General features: G+C 46.6%; 1 protein-coding gene across 3 annotated transcripts in view; it reads left to right on the forward strand.

Moving 5' to 3' along the window:
* Positions 1 to 18,179, forward strand: part of SLC35D2 (solute carrier family 35 member D2) — a 75,052-nt gene that overhangs the window by 48,295 nt on the left and 8,578 nt on the right. For 2 of the 3 annotated variants that reach the window (XM_025360705.1, XM_025360706.1), the window contains 3 exons: positions 11,347 to 11,425; positions 13,606 to 13,688; positions 14,350 to 14,976. In XM_025360705.1, the coding sequence (XP_025216490.1) occupies positions 11,347 to 11,425; positions 13,606 to 13,688; positions 14,350 to 14,449 (262 nt within the window). In that variant the 3' untranslated portion in view covers positions 14,450 to 14,976. Of the gene's footprint in view, positions 1 to 11,346; positions 11,426 to 13,605; positions 13,689 to 14,349; positions 14,977 to 18,179 lie in introns of those variants that run through there. The other variant, XR_003116031.1, reaches the window with a different exon arrangement.

An 18,179-nucleotide genomic window follows, 5' to 3' on the forward strand; every position in this document is an offset into this window, starting at 1 on the left:
GATTTCAATTGCAGTGATGTAGTCACATGTAGTAAAAACATTTATGTATCTCTTCCATTCATTAGTTCTGTCTTGAGCTGTGTCTGATTTAATGTTTGACCTGTTGATGGAGTTTTTGATTTGAACAATTTTTTATTTTCTTTGTAAAAGTTCCACAGTTTTTTCCCAAGCGTGGCTGTTCATTTAGAAACACTCTCACTGGTGATCCTTGTGACTGTGCCTTTGACTTCTTTAAGTGTCACACACAGCTATTCTATATTCTGTATCTGACAATCCCAGCACCTGCAGCTCTTGAGAATTTAAGTATGTAGTTTTTTGTTTCAGGTGATGTTCATATGTTCATTGTGGTTTGCTTTTTTCTGTGTTTGGTGACCTGTGATTGTGAGCATTTTGCTTAAATTTTTTTTTTTTTTTTTTGAGGTGGAGTCTCACTTCGTCCCCCAGGCTGGAGGCCAGTGGCATGATCTTGGCTCACTGCAACCTCCACCTCTTGTGTTCAAGTGATTCTCCTGCCTCAGCCTCCTGAGTAGCTGGGATTACAGGCGCCCACAATCACACCTGGCTAATTTTTGTGTTTTTGGTAGAGATGGAGTTTCACCATGTTGGCCAGGCTGGTCTCGAACTCCTGACCTCAGGTGATCCTCCTGCCTCGGCCTCCCAAAGTGCTGGGATTACAAGCATGAGCCACCGCACCTGGCCCGTTTTGCTTAATCTTGATCAGCCCCGTGAGCTGAAATTGGGAATTTGAGACACTTTTCCACAGGGACAGGTTGTGTTTGCTTCTGCTGGTAGCCAGGGGTTGCCCCAGACTTTGGTCCCTTCAGGCCTTTTGAGAGTCTGGGCTCAGTACCCCCTCCTCCCCCTAGAGTTTGGCCCCAAGCCAAACTTCTCTCCCATTCATGGAAAAATTGTCTTCCACAAAATCAGTCCCTGGTGCCAAAGAGTTTGGGGACCACTGCCTTAGAGCACTTAGCCATTGTTGGAAGCATAAGTTTAGTAAAATACCTGTAGTTTTCCCAGTTGTTGACTGAGAACATTTAACCTTGAAAAAAAAAAAAAATCTAAGCCATGCTTGTGAGTCACCCTTTGTCAAACCATCTCTTATTTTTTTCTCTAATCGAAAAATAAGAAGTCAGCCCTTAGTACACAAACTTAGGCTAGCTCCTTTCCCTGGCTAAGCCCGTATTCCTCTGTGAACAGTAGAGCAGAGATTCGAAGTCTTCTCATGTCATTGTAAACTTGATGACATATTGGCTTTTTTGGTTTGTTTTTTGTTTTTAACATGCACTTTACTGTTTAACCATTCCATGAAGGAAATCAAGAATTTGACCCTCTGAGGTCAGCTGTCCTCAGTGGGTGAGGGCGGGCAGCCTTGCTGTGAGCTGTCACTCTCCAGGGCTTACCCATGAGAGGCTTGACCCCATCTGTCTACAATTCCATACTTTTTTATTTTTTTGAGACGGAGTCTCACTCTGTTGCCCAGGCTGAAGTGCAGTGGCGCGATCTCGGTTCACTGCAAACTCCACCTCCTGGATTCACACCATTCTCCTGCCTCAGCCTCCTGAGTAGCTGGGACTACAGGCGCCGCCACCACGCCCGGCTAATTTTTTTGTATTTTTTTAGTAGAGACGGGGTTTCACCTTGTTGGCCGGGCTGGTCTCGAACTCCTGACCTCATGATCCGCCCGCCTCAGCCTCCCAAAGTGCTGGGATTGCAGGCGTGAGCCACCGCACCCGGCCAACATGAACTTTACCTTTAATGGTGAAGTTTTCAGTCTGAAATTGCACTGCGAGGAGACTTCCATTTTGGCATGGCGGCATTTTCAGAATCCTGCTTTCTTGCAGTTTCTCAAAGTACGCTAGGATCTGATCATCTGCATCTCGATAGTGAGCTTCCCAGCACCTCCTTGGCTTTGGGCACTGCTGCTGGTTTCGGGCTGTCTCTTCTCTCCTGACCGGTGCTAAGGGATGTCTTAGGGTAACACACACACCACAACGGCAGACTCCACGTGAGCCCACTCAGCCTCTTACTTGCTTTCATCGCTTTCAGGTTTGCATTTCGGGCTTGCTTTTTTTCAGCCACCAAACCTCTATTCCGAGTTGAAAATATAATTTAAAAATTATTACGCTTTGAAATGTTTTGTTAAGAAGCCGATAGAAAGGTGAAAGGGCCAGTGCCAACCACAGTCCTGAAAAACACTGTAAACCAGCAGTCCCCAACCTTTTTGGCACCAGGGACTGGTTTCTTGGAAGACAATTTTTCCATGGCTGGAGGATGGGTAAGGATGGTTTTGGGATGAAACTGTTCTACCTCAGATCATCAGGCATTGGATTCTCATAAGGAGCACACAACCTACTTCCCTCAAATGTGCAGTTCACAGTAGGGTTTGCGCTCCTATGAGAATCTAATGCCACCACTGATCTGACAGGAGGTGGGGCTCAGGCGGTCATGCTTGCTAACCTTTTGCTGTGCACCTCGGTTCCTAACAGGCTGTGGACTGGTACCAGTCCGCGGTCCAGGGCTTGGGGACCCCTGCTATAAACCAAAGAGTGTCTGAGACGGGTCTCAATCTATTTAGAGGTTCATTTTTCCAAGGTTGAGGATGCCCTTGGGGAGGAAGAGACACAAGTCACAGTAGGATCTGTGGCCTGTGCTTTTTCCAAGGAGAATTTTGAGGACTTCAATATTTAAAGGGGAAAGGGTGGCAGGAGGGGCAGAGGGAAAGAAAACAAAGGGAGGGAGGGTATGTCAGGAGGTGAGTGGTTACATTCTTGTAAGGTGAGTGAGTCCTACCTTCTTGCAAGATTTGGATTAGTGCTCACTGAATCCACATGTTACATGTGAAAGGAGAGGTCGAAGAACAATTACTCATTTGTCTGGCTTTCAGCAATCCGCATTTTACATAAGATAAAAGCAAGCGTACAGGAGAAGGAGGCGGCGGCAGTCACGCATTTGTCTTGGAGTGGGCAGAGGGATGATTTCTAGTTCTGTCTTTGTCCAGTACCTGTTTTAAGATAAGCTATTAATTTACATCATCATGTGGGCATGGTGGTTCAAGCCTGCAATCCCAGCACTTTGGGAAGCCGAGGTGGGCAGATCACTTGAGGTCAGGCATTCGAGACCAGCCTGGCCAACATGGTGAAACCGTGTCTCTACTAAATATACAAAAAGCAGCCAGGCGTGGTCGTGTGCCCTTGTAATCCAAGCTACTTGGGAGGCTGAGGCACGAGAATCTCTTGAACCCGGGAGGTGGAGGTTGCAGTGAGCCAAGCCTGTGCCATTACACTCTAGCCTGGGTGACAGTGCAAGACTCCATCTAAAAAAAAAAAAAAAGGGTGAAATTCAGCAGAACTCTGTTTTAGGGTGAAGATTTTGGGACCTGCAAGGAGATTCCTTGTGAGCAATTTGTGAGGAAGGCCACGTGGAGAGATACGTGGCCCTCTCTCTTTGCAGCTATCTATAGAGGAACAGAATAGAAGGCTTTTGTGTGACTCAGTTTCCAGACTTAACTTCTCCCTTGGCATCGTGAGTTTGGGGTTCTGAGATTTAATTTTCCTTTCACAACACTATCCTGAATGCCATAACCCCCAAAAGATCTAACTTCCAAAAATTATAATCCTGAAAGAGTAGAATCTCAAATGTTGAAATCCTGAAAGCTGAATTCTGGGGAAGGGATTGTGTATTTCGGTTGTATGCAGGATAGTTGCTTCATGTCAGGTGGATGCAACTAAATAACAAAATTACTTTGTTACTGTCTTCATTTGGAAACTTAAGTATGGTTTAAGACGATGCTGGGGGTGCCAAGTTGACAAGCAGGGGGAATTGTGGAGTTAATTTCAGGTATCAACTCGACTGGATTAAGGAGTACCTGGGAGCCCAGTGAAGCTTTATTTTAGTTGTGTGTCTGTGTGTGTACGTGGGTGTGGAAACCCACAGGAGATTGGCGTGCAAGTCTGAGTGGACCAGGTGGGGAGGATTTGCCCTCATGGTTGGCAGGCACCAGCCAATTGGCCATGGCGCGGAGAGATCAAATACAGAAGAGGCGAATCCATCCCTCTTTGAAATCTGGGACAGACTTTCTTCTGCTGCCTTGGACGTCAGAACTCCCAGCTCACTGGCCTTGGGAATCCAGGGCTTCCACCAGCAGTCTGTGGTCAGGAGGCCTTTGGCCTTGGACTGAGAGTTACACCAAAGGCTTCCCTCGTTCTGAGGCCTTTGGACTTGGTCTAAGCCATGCTACTGGCATCTCAGGGTCTCCAGCTTGCAGATGGCCTGTCTTGGGACTTTTTAGCCTCCATAATTGCGGGAGCCAATTCCCCTGATAAATCCCCTCTCATATATCTATACCTGTGTATTCTATTGGTTCTGTTCCTCTGGGGAACCCTGACTAACACAGATTCCTTTATTGAGGAAGCCAAATATCATTCCTTCCTACTGTATTCGTAACAACACAACAGAAGAGATCCGTGAAAATGTTCTCTCACAAACGGGCTATGAAAGATAGACGTTTAAAAGCTAGTTATCCGGCCGGGCGCGGTGGCTCAAGCCTGTAATCCCAGCACTTTGGGAGGCCGAGACGGGCGGATCACGAGGTCAGGAGATCGAGACCATCCTGGCTAACACGGTGAAACCCCGTTTCTACTAAAAAATACAAAAAACTAGCCGGGTGAGGCGGCGGGCGCCTGTAGTCCCAGCCACTCGGGAGGCTGAGGCAGGAGAATGGCGTGAACCCGGGAGGCGGAGCTTGCAGTGAGCTGAGATCCGGCCACTGCACTCCAGCCTGGGCTACAGAGCAAGACTCCGTCTCAAAAAAAAAAAAAAAAAAACTAGTTATCATTGGTGCCGCGAAAGCAGAACATTGCTTAACTGCAATGGCTGAGCAGTTATCAAACTTGCAAATAGACAGCGTATTCTTACAAAGTCCGCGGACCACAGCCACTCTCCAGGTACCAGTGCAGGAGTGTTCTGAAGATCAGAGGTGTAAAAATGCAGGGGAGAAATATAAGAAATCTAGACTGGACACGGTGGCTCATGCCTGTAGCCCCAACGCTTTGTTTGGGAGGCTGAGGTGGGAGGATCACTTGAGGCCAGGAGTTTGAGACCAGCCTGGGCGACATATGAGAACTCATTTCTACAGAAAAAAGTTAGGCAAATATGGTGGCATGTTCTTACAGTTCCAGCTACTCAGGAGGGTGAGGCAGGAGGATCGCTTGAGCCCAGGAGTTTGAGGCTGCAGTGAGCTATGATGGCACCACTGCACTCCAACCTGGGCAACAGAGGGAGGACCTGTCTCTTAAAAAAGTATATATATATATAAAAGTGTGTATTTATATATATATAAGTGTATATGTGTGTGTATATATGTAAATCTCTCCTGCCAAATTATTCAATGCTGTGGAATTTCCATCCCTTAAAAGATATAAATGATGTCTTTTTTTTTTTTTTTTTTTTTGAGATGGAGTCTCACTCTGCCCAGGCTGGAATGCAGTGATGTGATTTCATCTCACTGCAACCTCTGCCTCCTGGGTTCAAGCGATTCTCCTGCCTCAGCCTCCTGAGTAGCTGAGATTATAGGTTCCAGCCACCACGCCCAGCTAGTTTTTGTATGTTTAGTAGAGGTGGAGTTTCACCATGTTGCCCAGGCTGGCACTCTGTGAGTTCTTAGGAGTGAGTTCTTCCCAGAGATGATGAGGAGGAGGTTCCTTGGAATTCTTTGAAATCTGGAATTATAAGAGAATGATGTGCTCGGGTACCATTGTGGATGGTGGAAGGAACGCAAAAGTGGCCTGTGAATATTTGAACGTTTGTGTTGAGTTTCTATATTTGTTGGGGCAGGGAACAGTAATCAGTAACAAGGTGTAAACTAGGTCATTTGAGTTTTGTTTGTGACTGCCACAGTGTTGGGTAAGGCAGTTATTTTTGTGCTGTTTTTAGAACAGGAAGAAGCAGCCTTGGAGCAGAGGTTCTGGTCCAGGAGTTTCTACTTGGGCACCTCCACCCTGGGGGCCCTGGAAGCAGAACACTCAGCCGGCCTGTGTTGTCTGAATAAATGTGCGTCAGATGTATGTGCTGTTATGTTTCAAATGTACACTGATAATATCGTGACTTCAAAATACAGAGCGGGCTGGGCATGGTGGCTTACACCTGTGATCCCAGCACTTTGGGAGGCTGAGGTGGGAGGATCACCTGAGCCCAGAAGGCAGAGACTGGAATCATCTGAGCCCAGTGAGCTGTGATTGTGCCACTGTACTCCAGCCTGAGTGACAGAGTGAGACCCTGTCTAAAAAATATATAGAATGGAAAGAAAGGTTACTAAGAATTCAGCAATACTTTTAAATATTGTTGCATTTTATTAATCTATGGATAATAAAACCAAAGCTAGTCATGTGGAGGTTGATATTTTCAGTAGTAAAAGGGTTGTGGTTTCCCTTGTACTGAGTACTGAGTTAACGAAGGTTCTTTTAGTTCAGAGTCTTGGTTTTGGCCAAAGAACTATACAAGTGGTTTTTTGCATATAGAAATGGATTCTTTTAAAAAATGTAATATACTACGACTTTGAGCCCAGTGGTTCTATATTTGCCCTCTCTGGGGACATCTAGTGGGTATATTAAGAAGTGCAAGCTGGGAGTGGTGCTAATGCCTATAGTCCCAGCACTTTGGGAGGCTGGGGAGGGAGGATTGCTTGAGCCACAGAGTTCCAGACCAGCCTGGGCAAGACAGCAAGACTCTGTATCTAGAAAAATTTAAAAATTAGCCAGGTTTAGTGATGTGTACCTATAGTTCCAGCTACTTGAGAGGCCGAGGTGGGAGGATTGCTTGAGCCTGGGAGGTGGAGGCTGCAGTGAACCATGATCACACCACTGCACTCCAGCCTGGGCAAAAGAGTGAGACCCTGTCTTTAAAACACAGAAAAGAAAACAGAAGTGCAGCTCTTCGGTCTAGCCGCCTATCTGTTGCTAAGGAGGATGGCTGCTCATTGAGGCTCACTCCAGAATGTTAGGGAGGGGTTCTCCTCCCTGGCGCAGCCCAGCTGGTGAGTGATGTCCTCGTCACCCACACTCATGATAGATGGTGCTGGGATCTTAGATCCGTGATGTCTTCTGATTCTGAATGCAGGCTGAGGTGGCTTCACTAAGATGGAGCCGGGTGTGATGGCGCACTTCTCTAAGCCCAGCTACTTGGAAGACAGGCGGGAGGATCCCTTGAACCCAGGCATTCATGTCCAGCCTGGGTAATACAGGCAGACCTCGTCAAGACATGAGGTTCCCCACAACCCTTTTTTAAGAAAAAAAAAAACGTAGGATGGAGAAAATGTTGCATGACTGGAACCCTGGAGTTGGAATTTTAAAGCAAAAGTGGAAATAAAGAACATCCATGCTGTCCTTGGTTGAAGGCTGCGCTGGTGCGTACGCGGCCTGCAGGAAGCTCCTCTCTTGCCCCTGCGTTGGGCTGGGCCCTGTGCTGTGCTCCCACTGCTGCGCAGCTCTCTCCTCTGAGCTGTGTCTGAGCGGCTCCGGGGCCCTGCGCTGTGCTCCCACTGCTGCGCAGCTCTCTCCTCTCAGCTGGGTCTGAGCGGCTCCGGGGCAGGTGCTGCGAATGGGATGGTCCCCTCCGACGGCCAGGGCCTGGCAGAGCAGGCCCTCAGTGGCATCAGTTTGAGTTTTCAAATTTTTTCATTTTATGCATAAATAGGATTATTTATAGCTCCTGGGAATCTAAATTAATGTTAGATTTATTAAAATTATAACAATTTGAGAAACTTGGATTTCGGTTTTTTTTTGTTTTGAGACGGAGTCTCACTTTGTCCCCCAGGCTAAAGTACAGTGGTGCGATCCCAGCTCACTGCAACCTCTGCCTCTTGGGCTCAAGCGATTCTCCTGCCTCAGCCCCCCGAGTAGCTGAGACTACAGGTGCCCGCCACCACACCTGGCTAATTTTTTGGTATTTTTAGTAGAGACAGGGTTTCACTGTGTTGGCCAGGATCGTCTCACTCTCTGCCTGCCTTGGCCTCCCAAAGTGCTGGGATTACAGGCGTGAGCCACCATGCCCGGCTGAAACTTAGATTTTTTTTCTTAAGCCTTAAAGTTCAACTTACAAATATTATTGCCTTATTTATAAGGCTAACAATTTTTCTATAAAAGAACATTTACTTTCATTATTTGATAAATGGTTTATTAACTCAAGTTTAACTGATTAAAATCCCCTAAACAATGTACTGTAAATCAGTTCCATTTACAGCTTAGTGAATTAAAATAATTTAAGCATTTTCAACTGCTTTTACAAATGGGAGCTGCCTACTTTTTCTTCAGCAATTCCAACCCCTGAGGCCAATTAACAAAGCTAGTAGATTGCTTTCTGTACTTAAGCAACTGTTTGAAATCTAATAAACCAAATTTAGAAATGGGGTAAATCAGCTTCTTAAAAAACATTCAGGCCGGGCGCAGTGGCTCATGTCTGTAATCCCAGCACTTTGGGGGGCCAAGGCGGGCAGATCACGAGGTCAAGAGAGCGAGACCATTCTGGCCAACATGGTGAAACCTCGTCTCTACTAAAAGTACAAAAATTAGCTGGGTGTGATGGCGCTCGCCTGTAGTCCCAGCTACTTGGGAGGCTGAGGCAGGAGAATTGCTTGAACCTGGGAGGCAGAGGTTGCAGTGAGCCGAGATCACGCCACTGCACTCCAGGCTGGCCACAGAGTGAGATTCCGTCTCAAAAAAAAAAAAAAAAAAAAATTCAAATTCTGATGAGACTTCAACACTCTTCTTTCAAATTAAAATTGCAAGTCTAACATCAATTATATATTTCAAATTAGAACCAAGAGTTTCTTTAACTTTTCAAATTGTTTTAATTACAATGCACACAGTATTTCAAAGATTACAAAATTTAAGTTTGAAATTAAGTTTATTCTTCAACTTGTAAAGCTTGATATTCTGATTTTTTCCCTCTACCACCTTTAGTAATAAACACACTCAGGCCAACAGAGGTTATCATGTTGAAGGTCTGTGACCGTGATCTCCACCAGAGATTTAGCCTAGCACCAAGACCGAGTGTTAAATTCTAGCAGGATTCTAGAATTCAATAAATTCGTGCTTACCCAAGTGCAGGTGCACTGAGCCCTTTGCTAGAGTTGAGTTCGCTTCTGTCAATGGGGAATCCAAGCTCCTGCCTTCAACCTGGGACTAATTAATTAATTGAGACGGAGTCTCGCCCTGTCACCCAGGCTGGAGTGCAGTGGTATGATCTCAGCTCCGCCTCCCGGGTTCAAGCAATTCTGCTGCCTCATCCTCCCGAGTAGCTGGGACTACAGGCATGTGCCGCCATGCCCGGCTAATTTTCGTATTTTTAGTAAAGAGAGGGTTTCACCATGTTGGCCAGGCTGGTCTGGAACTCCTGACCTCAGGCGATTCACCCACCTCCGCCTCCTAAAGTGCTGGGATTATGGGCATAAGTCACCGTGTCCAGCCTGACCTGGGATTTAGCTTTTCACATCTCACCCACCTTGTGCTCTCCCTGTACCTTCCGTGTTTCTTCCTCAGCCGGTTTGTATTCCCTTTCAACATTTCATCATCTGATCTGAGTTGCAGCTTAGGTGAGGTTGCAGCTAATTTCCATCACGGCTTGACTGGAATTAGCTCACTTCTTTACCTGACTGGATTGGGCATTCTTTTTTTTTGTTTTGTTTTGTTTTTCTGTTTGTTTTTTTGAGACGGAGTCTCGCTCTGCCGCCCAGGCTGGAGTGCAGTGGCCGGATCTCAGCTCACTGCAAGCTCCGCCTCCCGGGTTCACGCCATTCTCCTGCCTCAGCCTCCCGAGTAGCTGGGACTAGAGGCGCCCGTCACCTCGCCCGGCTAATTTTTTGTATTTTTAGTAGAGACGGGGTTTCACTGTGTTAGCCAGGATGGTCTCGATCTCCTGACCTTGTGATCCGCCCGCCTAGGCCTCCCAAGGTGCTGGGATTACAGGCGTGAGCCACCGCGCCCAGCCGGATTTGGCATTCTTTACCTGTGTATGTGTTTTCTTGTTGCGTGCTCGTTCACAAGGCTGTATCATTTTATTGGCAAGTAAGTATCAATACCTACGGTCATGTTAAGTGCCTGAGTTAACTTTGGTAACAGGTACAGTAGCCTTATCCACACGTGGCATCTGTTTCAATCTCCTCTGTCTGAAGGCAGCAGTCGCTCAGCTGATTTTCTCTTCCGACACCAGGGGTCCTCCTCTCTGGCTGCAGGTCAGAATCACCTGAGGATCTTTCATCTCGTGCGTGGTCAGGGCCCCGCCTCAAACCATGTGAAGCAGAACCTCTGCCAGGCATCGTTCATTGTGTGTTGGAAGTGCAGCAGGCAGACTGGGCATGGTGGCTCACGCCTGTAATCCTAGCATTTTGGGAGGCCAAGGCAGGCGGATTGCCTGAGCTCAGGAGTTCAAGACCAGCCTGGGCAACACAGTGAAACCCCATCTCTACTAAAATACAAAAAAAATTAGCTGGGCGTGGCAGCATGAGCCTGTAGGCCCAGCTCCTCGGAAGGCTGAGGCAGGAGAATTGCTGGAACCTAGGGGTGGAGGTTGCAGTGAGCCGAGATTGCGCCACTGCACTCCAGCCTGGTCGACAGAGTGAGACTCCGTCCCTACCAAAACAAACAAACAAAAAAAGGTGCAACAGGTGATTCTGATGCACAGAGGATTAAAAACTCAAAGTTGGCCGGGCGCGGTGGCTCACACCTGTAATCCCAGCACTTTGGGAGGCCAAGGCGGGTGGATCACCTGAGGTCAGGAGATCCAGACCATCCTGGCTAACCTGGTGAAACCCTGTCTCTACTAAAAATACAAAAAAATTAGCCGGGCGTAGTGGCGGGTGCCTGTAGTCCCAGCTACTCGGGAGGCTGAGGCAGGAGAATGGCACGAACCCAGGAGGGGGAGCTTGCGGTGAGCTTAGATCGCGCCACTGCACTCCAGCCTGGGCGACAGAGCGAGACTCCGACAAAAAAAAAAAAAAAAAAACAAAACTCAAAGTCTTAACTTCATTTAACATGCTGATAAATGAGAGATTTCAGGTCATTAAACCTTGTTCTCCTTACTCCCAGGTTGTGAAAACATTCAGGGGAAATGTACAGAGAAACTGAGAAGGATACCTTAAGTAGAAGGTTTAGCTAATTCCCAGCTGGACCATTTTCCTGTCATAAGACCAATAGCAAGATATCTTAAGGTGTGGGTTACAAAACCTTTATGATATGTGTTTCTTTTTTCTTTGCCTTAAAGTGCTTGTGTGGGGGCCACTGCTGGCCTTAACCTATTTATTATTCCCCAGCGTAGTGAGACGCACACTCTGTGTCTGCTTCCTTGTCACAGGTTTCTGCTGATGTACTCCACGGTTCTGTGCAGCTATTACAATTCAGCCTTGACGACAGCAGTGGTTGGAGCCATCAAGGTGAGTGGATGGAGCCTTGGAAGGAACAACTGAGTCAGGGAATGGACTGTGAATCCAGATTTTCCGCTGGAGGCCGGATTTGATTCTGTTGGTTGTGGTGGTGGTGGTGTAAGAATGAGGGCTGTGACCTTTTCAGCTGGGCCTGTGTGATCCCATCTTACTTCTTCTTTTTCTTTTTTGGGACAGAGTCTCGTTCTGTCATCCAGGCTGGAGTGCAGTGGTGCAATCTTGGCTCACTGCACCCACCTCCCGGGTTCAAGCAGTTCTCCTGCCTCAGCCTCCCGAGTAGCTGGGATTACAGGCACCCGCCATCACAGCTGGCTAATTTTTTATATTTTTGGTGGAGACTGGGTTTCACCTTGTTGGCCAGGCTGGTCTTGAACTCCTGACCTCGTGATCCACCCATCTTAGCCTCCCAAAGTGCTGGGATTACAGGTGTGAGCCACTGAGCCCGGCCCCATCTTACTTCTTCTAATCTACTGCATGGAATAGAGGGACAGATTGCTAATTTATAAAGGAGAGACAAATTACAACTTTTAAGTTGGGGTAGCTTGGAGGGGGTGGGTCTGGGAAAATGAAGTAAAAAGCTAAAACAAAACAAAACAAAACCCAGGTATCAATGATGAGTAAGACACCTTGTGATCCATAATTTGGTTTTCTGGGAGAACCTGCCCACTGAGAAGTGGAGCCCTTGTGGAGGTGCGTGCTATGTGGTGAGGTCGGTGAGCTTGTGGGCTGGTGTGTGGGTGTGTGGTGAGGTCGGTGAGCTTGTGGAGGTGCGTGCTGTGTGGTGAGGTCGGTGAGCTTGTGGAGGTGCGTGCTGTGTGGTGAGGTCGGTGAGCTTGTGGGCTGGTGTGTGGTGAGGTCGGTGAGCTTGTGGGCTGGTGTGTGGGTGTGTGTGTGTGTGGATGCATCTGAATAAACACGCACGTGAATGAATAGCGGGAGAGGCGTTCTGGATTCTGTTCTGTAATTGCTTCGTTTTTCTATTCACACGAAGTCCTAGAGTGTTTGAAAACACGCCTGCTTCAAGAATTCACCTGTCCCTTGGCTGCCCAGAGGTCTCCTAGAATGCACTGGGCAGAGCATGGCCTGGAATTTATTGACTGTCTCCGCTCTACTCAAATTTACGATCAAGACAATTAACTCACTACTTGGCCCTGGTGTGCCCACAGATTGCAGTGTAGTGTCCAGTGCACAATCTGCAGTGCCCAGGGTTGGAAAAAAAAAAAAAGAAAAACAGGCCAGGCACAGTGGCTCATGCCTGTAATCCCAGGACTTCAAGAGGCCGAGGCAGGCAGATCACCTGAGGTCAGGAATTAAGACCAGCCTGGTCAATATGGCAAAACCCCATCTCTACTAAAAATACAAAAATGAGCCAGGTGTGGTGGTGGGCGCCCTGTAGTCCCAGCTACTTGGGAGGCTGGACTGGAGAATCTCTTGAACCTGGGAGGCAAAGGTTGCAGTGAGCCGAGATTGTGCCACTGCACTCTAACCTGGGCAACAGAGCGAGACTCTGTCTAAAAAAAAAAAAAAAAGAAGAAGAAGAAAAAAAACCCCGGAAAACCTCACTACCCAGTGATAGTAAAGAGTTAGGATCTGGCAAGCTGATGATAGCCCCACTCTTCCTCTTTCGCCTGCATGCCAACTGGAACAGGGGAGAGAATAATGCAATTTTCTGTTGTTATCAGACCATAATTTACTGCATTCATTTAGTAAGCCCCATATGTAATGGCTTATTTATTTTTCTGAGGCAGGGTCTTGCTCTGTTGCCCAGGCTGGAGTACAGTGGCATGTAGCTCAGTGCAGCCTTGACCTCCTGGGCTCAAGCAGTCCTCCCACTTCAGTCCCTGTGGGATTACAGGCATGTGCCACCATGTCCGGCTACTTTCAAAAAATTTTTTGTAGAGATGGGATCTCACTATGTTGCCCCCGCTGGTCTTAAACTTCTGGGCTCAAGTGATCCTTTGACTTTGGCCTCCCGGAGTATTGGGATTACAGGCGTGAGCCATCATTCCTGGCCTGTAATGGTTTTTTATTTTTTTCAGCTCCCTGTGAATATCCCTATGTACAAGTCTCTTTGCAAAGTAACTAAAATGTCTAGTTTCAGGTTTTACTATTTATATTTTCCCCTAAACATTTTACTTTTAAAATGACGAATCCTCTCTCTTTTTCTGCAGAATGTATCCGTTGCCTACATTGGGATGTTAATCGGTGGAGACTACATTTTCTCTTTGTTAAACTTTGTAGGATTAAATATTTGGTGAGTGGGAATTTTTAATGGACTCGCTTTGGGAAAACAAGAACCTTGAACAGTTCGATTAATATGTAATAAGCAAAAGAGCCTAGAGAAGTCTTTCATGTTAAGCCAGGAGGCGTTTTGACATTCTAATTTCTACGATAATTTTACTTCATCCCTGGGTTCATCCTCATGCAGATCCATGGGGACATGTGTGATGACAGTTTGCGGGGCTGGGATCGGAATTTAACTCACCTGTCTTCCTCACAGAAGGCCCCTGCGTTCTCTGCCCTCCTTCTGTGAAGTGGAGGGTGTTAACCTTTGTGACCACTAGGCTCGGCAAGCAGGGGGTGTGGACTAACCCAGCTTTGAAAGGCATTTGGGGTCTCAGCAGTGGGATACTATTTAAGGCTAAGAATATGTAGTTTATTCAGTAAAAACCAAGTGCTTATTTTCTCTCTGAGATTCTGCATTAGATTTGATGACTCTTTTTCTGCCTCCAAAGGCTTGTAAATAAGAGGGGACATTCTCATCAAGCAATCTACAAACTTGAGGAGAAACACAGATATTGGAATAATTCCCTCCGCATGAAGCAGGCTGTATTGATAAAAAACGCCAGCAACGGCTGCTGGAGCCCCTGGGAAATTCCCCATCATTTATTTTCACTTTTTTTTTCTCCTTTCAGCATGGCAGGGGGCTTGAGATACTCCTTTTTAACACTGAGCAGCCAGTTAAAACCGAAACCTGTGGATGAAGAAAACATCCATTTGGATTTGAAGAGCTAGAGTCTGCGGCAGGATTGGAGACTGACTTGTGACTGGGGGCTGGGGGGTATTCCCAGAGGGAATGTGAAGCCAGAGGTTTCAGATTCGTGACATCCACCCCCTGGGCAAGTGAGAGCATCTGCAAAATGCAAAGAGAACTACCTCATATGCATGCACGATGAGCCAATGGCAGTCCCGAGAAATGTACTTGGGCCACGCCTTACCGGTGGAAAGCAAATCTTTTCAAAATAAGCCACTGGGGCTCGGTAGGTGGAGCCCCAGCTGCTCTTCTAGGGACCTGCGGGGCCTTCGTGGCATCTCTGTGCCATGTGCTGGCAGGAGGTTGATGTGATGGTGACTGTTTTCTGATCAGCACCTTGGCCGTGATTCGCAAGGTCCCAGCCAAAGCAAAGGGCTGGTGGTTTCAGTTTAAACATGTCTTTATTCTAATAAAATTAGTTAACTGCCAGTAATTTGTTAGCTTTGATGAAAGCTATGTTGGTATCTTTTCCTAATCATCAAAGTAAATAAAAAATCATTTCTATGTATGCCTCATCATGTGGTATTATTGGAGGCAGAAAACAGTGTCCGTCATTCACAATGTAGCAGAATGTGTCACCTTGAAGGGACAATTCCAAACTCCTTTATGACTCGAGGTTGGGGAAAGCTACAAAGTAATTCAATAGGGAAAAAAAATACTCAGGCTTTATCCTGTTTTTTTTTTTTTTTTTTTTTTTTTTTTTGAGACAGAATCTCATTCTATCCCCCAGGCTGGAGTGCAGTGGCGCTATCTCGACTCACTGCAGCCTCTGCCACCTGGGTTCAGGTGATTCTCTTGCTTCAGCCTCCCGAGTAGCTGCGATTACAGGCATCTGCCACCACATCCTGCTGATTTTTGTATTTTTAATAGAGACGAGGTTTGGCCGTCATGTTGGCCAGGCTAGTCTTGAACTCCTGACCTCAAGTGATCTGCCCACCTTGGCCTCCTAAAGTGCTGGGATCACAGGCGTGAGCCACTGCGCCCGGGTAGTCCTGTTAGCATTTAAGCGCTGACCTGTTTGTTTCTTCTCTTCTCCCTCCAGGTTTGTTCAGGAGCTTTTACCAAAAGTGCATTTCCTCACATGCTCACCTACCTCCAACCCCTGGTGTACGGGAAGGAAGCCCGAATGGATAGGGTGCCTTTTCCCGCCCTGTGTGGGTGTCCCCACTGGAATTGGGAGTGCAGGGTAGAGCCCGTCTGGGAGTCAGGAGCCAGACTAACTAATCTTGTCTCTACTAATAAACTTGGGAGACCTTTCCTGTCACTTTGCCTGTCGTGGCCTCTAGTATTTTAATCTGTAAAATTCAACTAGATCTCTAAATCCTTGCGAGCGGCAACTTTCTGAGTTTTGAGAAGCTGCGCCAGATCTGGAGCAGGCCAGCACAGGAAGGAATCATTGTGTGGATTTTTATGTGGCCGGGCGCGGTGGCTCACGCCTGTAATCCCAGCAATTTGGGAGGCTGAGGTGGGAAAATCGCTTGGGCCCGGGAGTTTGAGAGCAGCCCGGGCAACATGGTGAAACACCATCTCTTCAAAAAAAAAATTAGCCAGGCGTGGTGGCGCGCACCTCTGATCCCAGCTACGGGGGAGGCTGAGGTGGGAGGATTGCTTGAGCCTGGGAGGTTGAGGCTGCAGTGAGCTGTGATCACGCCACTGCACTCCAGCCTCAGTGACAGGGTGAGACCTTGTCTCAAAAAAAAATTTTTTTTAATTGTGGTAAAGTATACGACAGAATTTACCATCCTAACCATTTTAAAGTGTATACAGTCCAGCAGGAGTAGGCATACTGATTGTACAACCTACCTCCAGAGCGTTTTCATCTTGCAAAACTGAAACTCTGTACCCATGAAACAAGAACTCCCCATTTCCCCATCCCCCCAGCCCCTGGCAACCCCCGTTCTGCTCTCTTTGTGAGTTTGACTATTCAAGATCCCTTATATAAGTAGAATCATATAGTAGTGGTGTTTTTGTGACAGGTTTATTCACTTAGCATCGTATCGCCAACGTTCGTCCGTGTTGTAGCAGAGCGTCCTTCCTTACGTGGGAATGTGTGTTGTGGGTTTGCTGCATCTGTTATCCAGTCATCTGCTGATGGGCACTTGGCTTGCTTCCACCGTTGGGCTATTATGCATAATGCTGCTATTAATATGGGTGTACAAATACGTCTTCAAGACTCTGCTTTCAGTTTTTTTAGATATATGCCTAGAAGTGGAATAGCTGGATTCTGTGGTCATTCTATTTTTGATTTTTTGAGGAATTGCTATGCTATTTTCTATAGTGGCTGCACCATTTTACATTCCTGCCATCAAGGGTTCCAATTTCTCCACAACCTCAATAACATTTGTTATTTCCTGTTTCATTTTTACTAGTAGCCATCATAATGGATGTTTAAAAAAATTTATTTTTATTTTATTTTGTTTTTAGAGGTGGGGTCTCACTATGTTGCCTAGGGTGGTCTGCAGCGCTTGGGCACAAGTTATCCTCCTACCTCAGCCTCTGGAGTAGCTGGGACTATAGGCTCCTGTGGCTGTGTTTTGGTTTTGATTCGTATTTCCTTAATTAATCGATTAGTGGTGTTGAGCATTTTTTCATGTACTTGTTGGCCATTTGTTTATCTTCTTAAATAAATGTCTATTCAAGTCCATTGCCCATTTCTTAATCAAGTTGTTTGTTTTATTGTTGTTGAGTTGTAGGAGTTCTTTACTGTTTCAATATGCTTTTAAGTTTATTTTATTATTATTATTTTTGAGACAGGGTCTCACTTTGTCTCCCAGGCTGTAGCGCAGTTGCATGATCTCGGCTCACTGCAATCTCCACCTTCCAGGCTCAAGCGATGCTCCCACCTTAGCCTCCCGAGGAGCTGGGACCACTACTAAAAAATTAGCCTGCCAAATTTTAAATAGTTTTTGTAGAGACAGAGTCGTGCCCTGTTGCCCAGGCTGGTCTTGAACTCCCAAGCTCAAGTGATCCTCCCACCTTGGCCTCCTAAAGTATGGGGATTACAGGCGTGAGCCACTGTGTGCAGCCTTCAATGTGCTTTTAAGAGGCTTCTGGAGGGCTGGGCATGGCAACATGGCAAAATTCTGTGTCTACAAGCACAAATAAATTGGTAAGATAAAATAATTAAAAGGCTTCTGGAGTATAACCTAGGAGCTCCCAAACTTTTTTTTTTTTGAGACAAGGTCTTGCTCTGTCTCCCAGGCTGGAGTGCAGTGGCATGATCTCGGCTCACTGCAATCTTGAACTCCCAGGTTCAAGTGATTCTCATGTCTCAGCCTCCCAAGTAGCTGGGATCATAGGTGTACACCACCAGGCCTGGCTTTTTTTTTTGTTTTTTTTTTTTTTTGTTTTTTGTTTTTTTTGGTATTTTTAGTAGCGACTGGGTTTCACCAGTTGGCCAGATTGGTCTCAAACTCCTGGCCTCAGGTGATCTACCTGCCTCGGCCTCCCAAAGTGCTGGGATTACAGGCTGGAGCCACTGCACCTAGCCATCCAAACTTTTCTTAACTACCTCCTGTTGCATCAACATACTTTTTGAATCCCAGAGACCAAAGATGCTAAGCAAAACAAACACAAACTAATTCTTTCTTTCTTCCATTTTTTTTTAATCTTTAATTTTTATTCTTACAATTCCTAAAGAAAGATGTGTTTTAAGACTTTTACACCTGCTTCCATGTGTGGCCAGCAGAGGGCACCCTAAGAGCAGCCCAG

The sequence above is a fragment of the Theropithecus gelada genome, chromosome 15 (assembly GCF_003255815.1).
Source record: "Theropithecus gelada isolate Dixy chromosome 15, Tgel_1.0, whole genome shotgun sequence".
Lineage (NCBI taxonomy): Eukaryota > Metazoa > Chordata > Mammalia > Primates > Cercopithecidae > Theropithecus > Theropithecus gelada.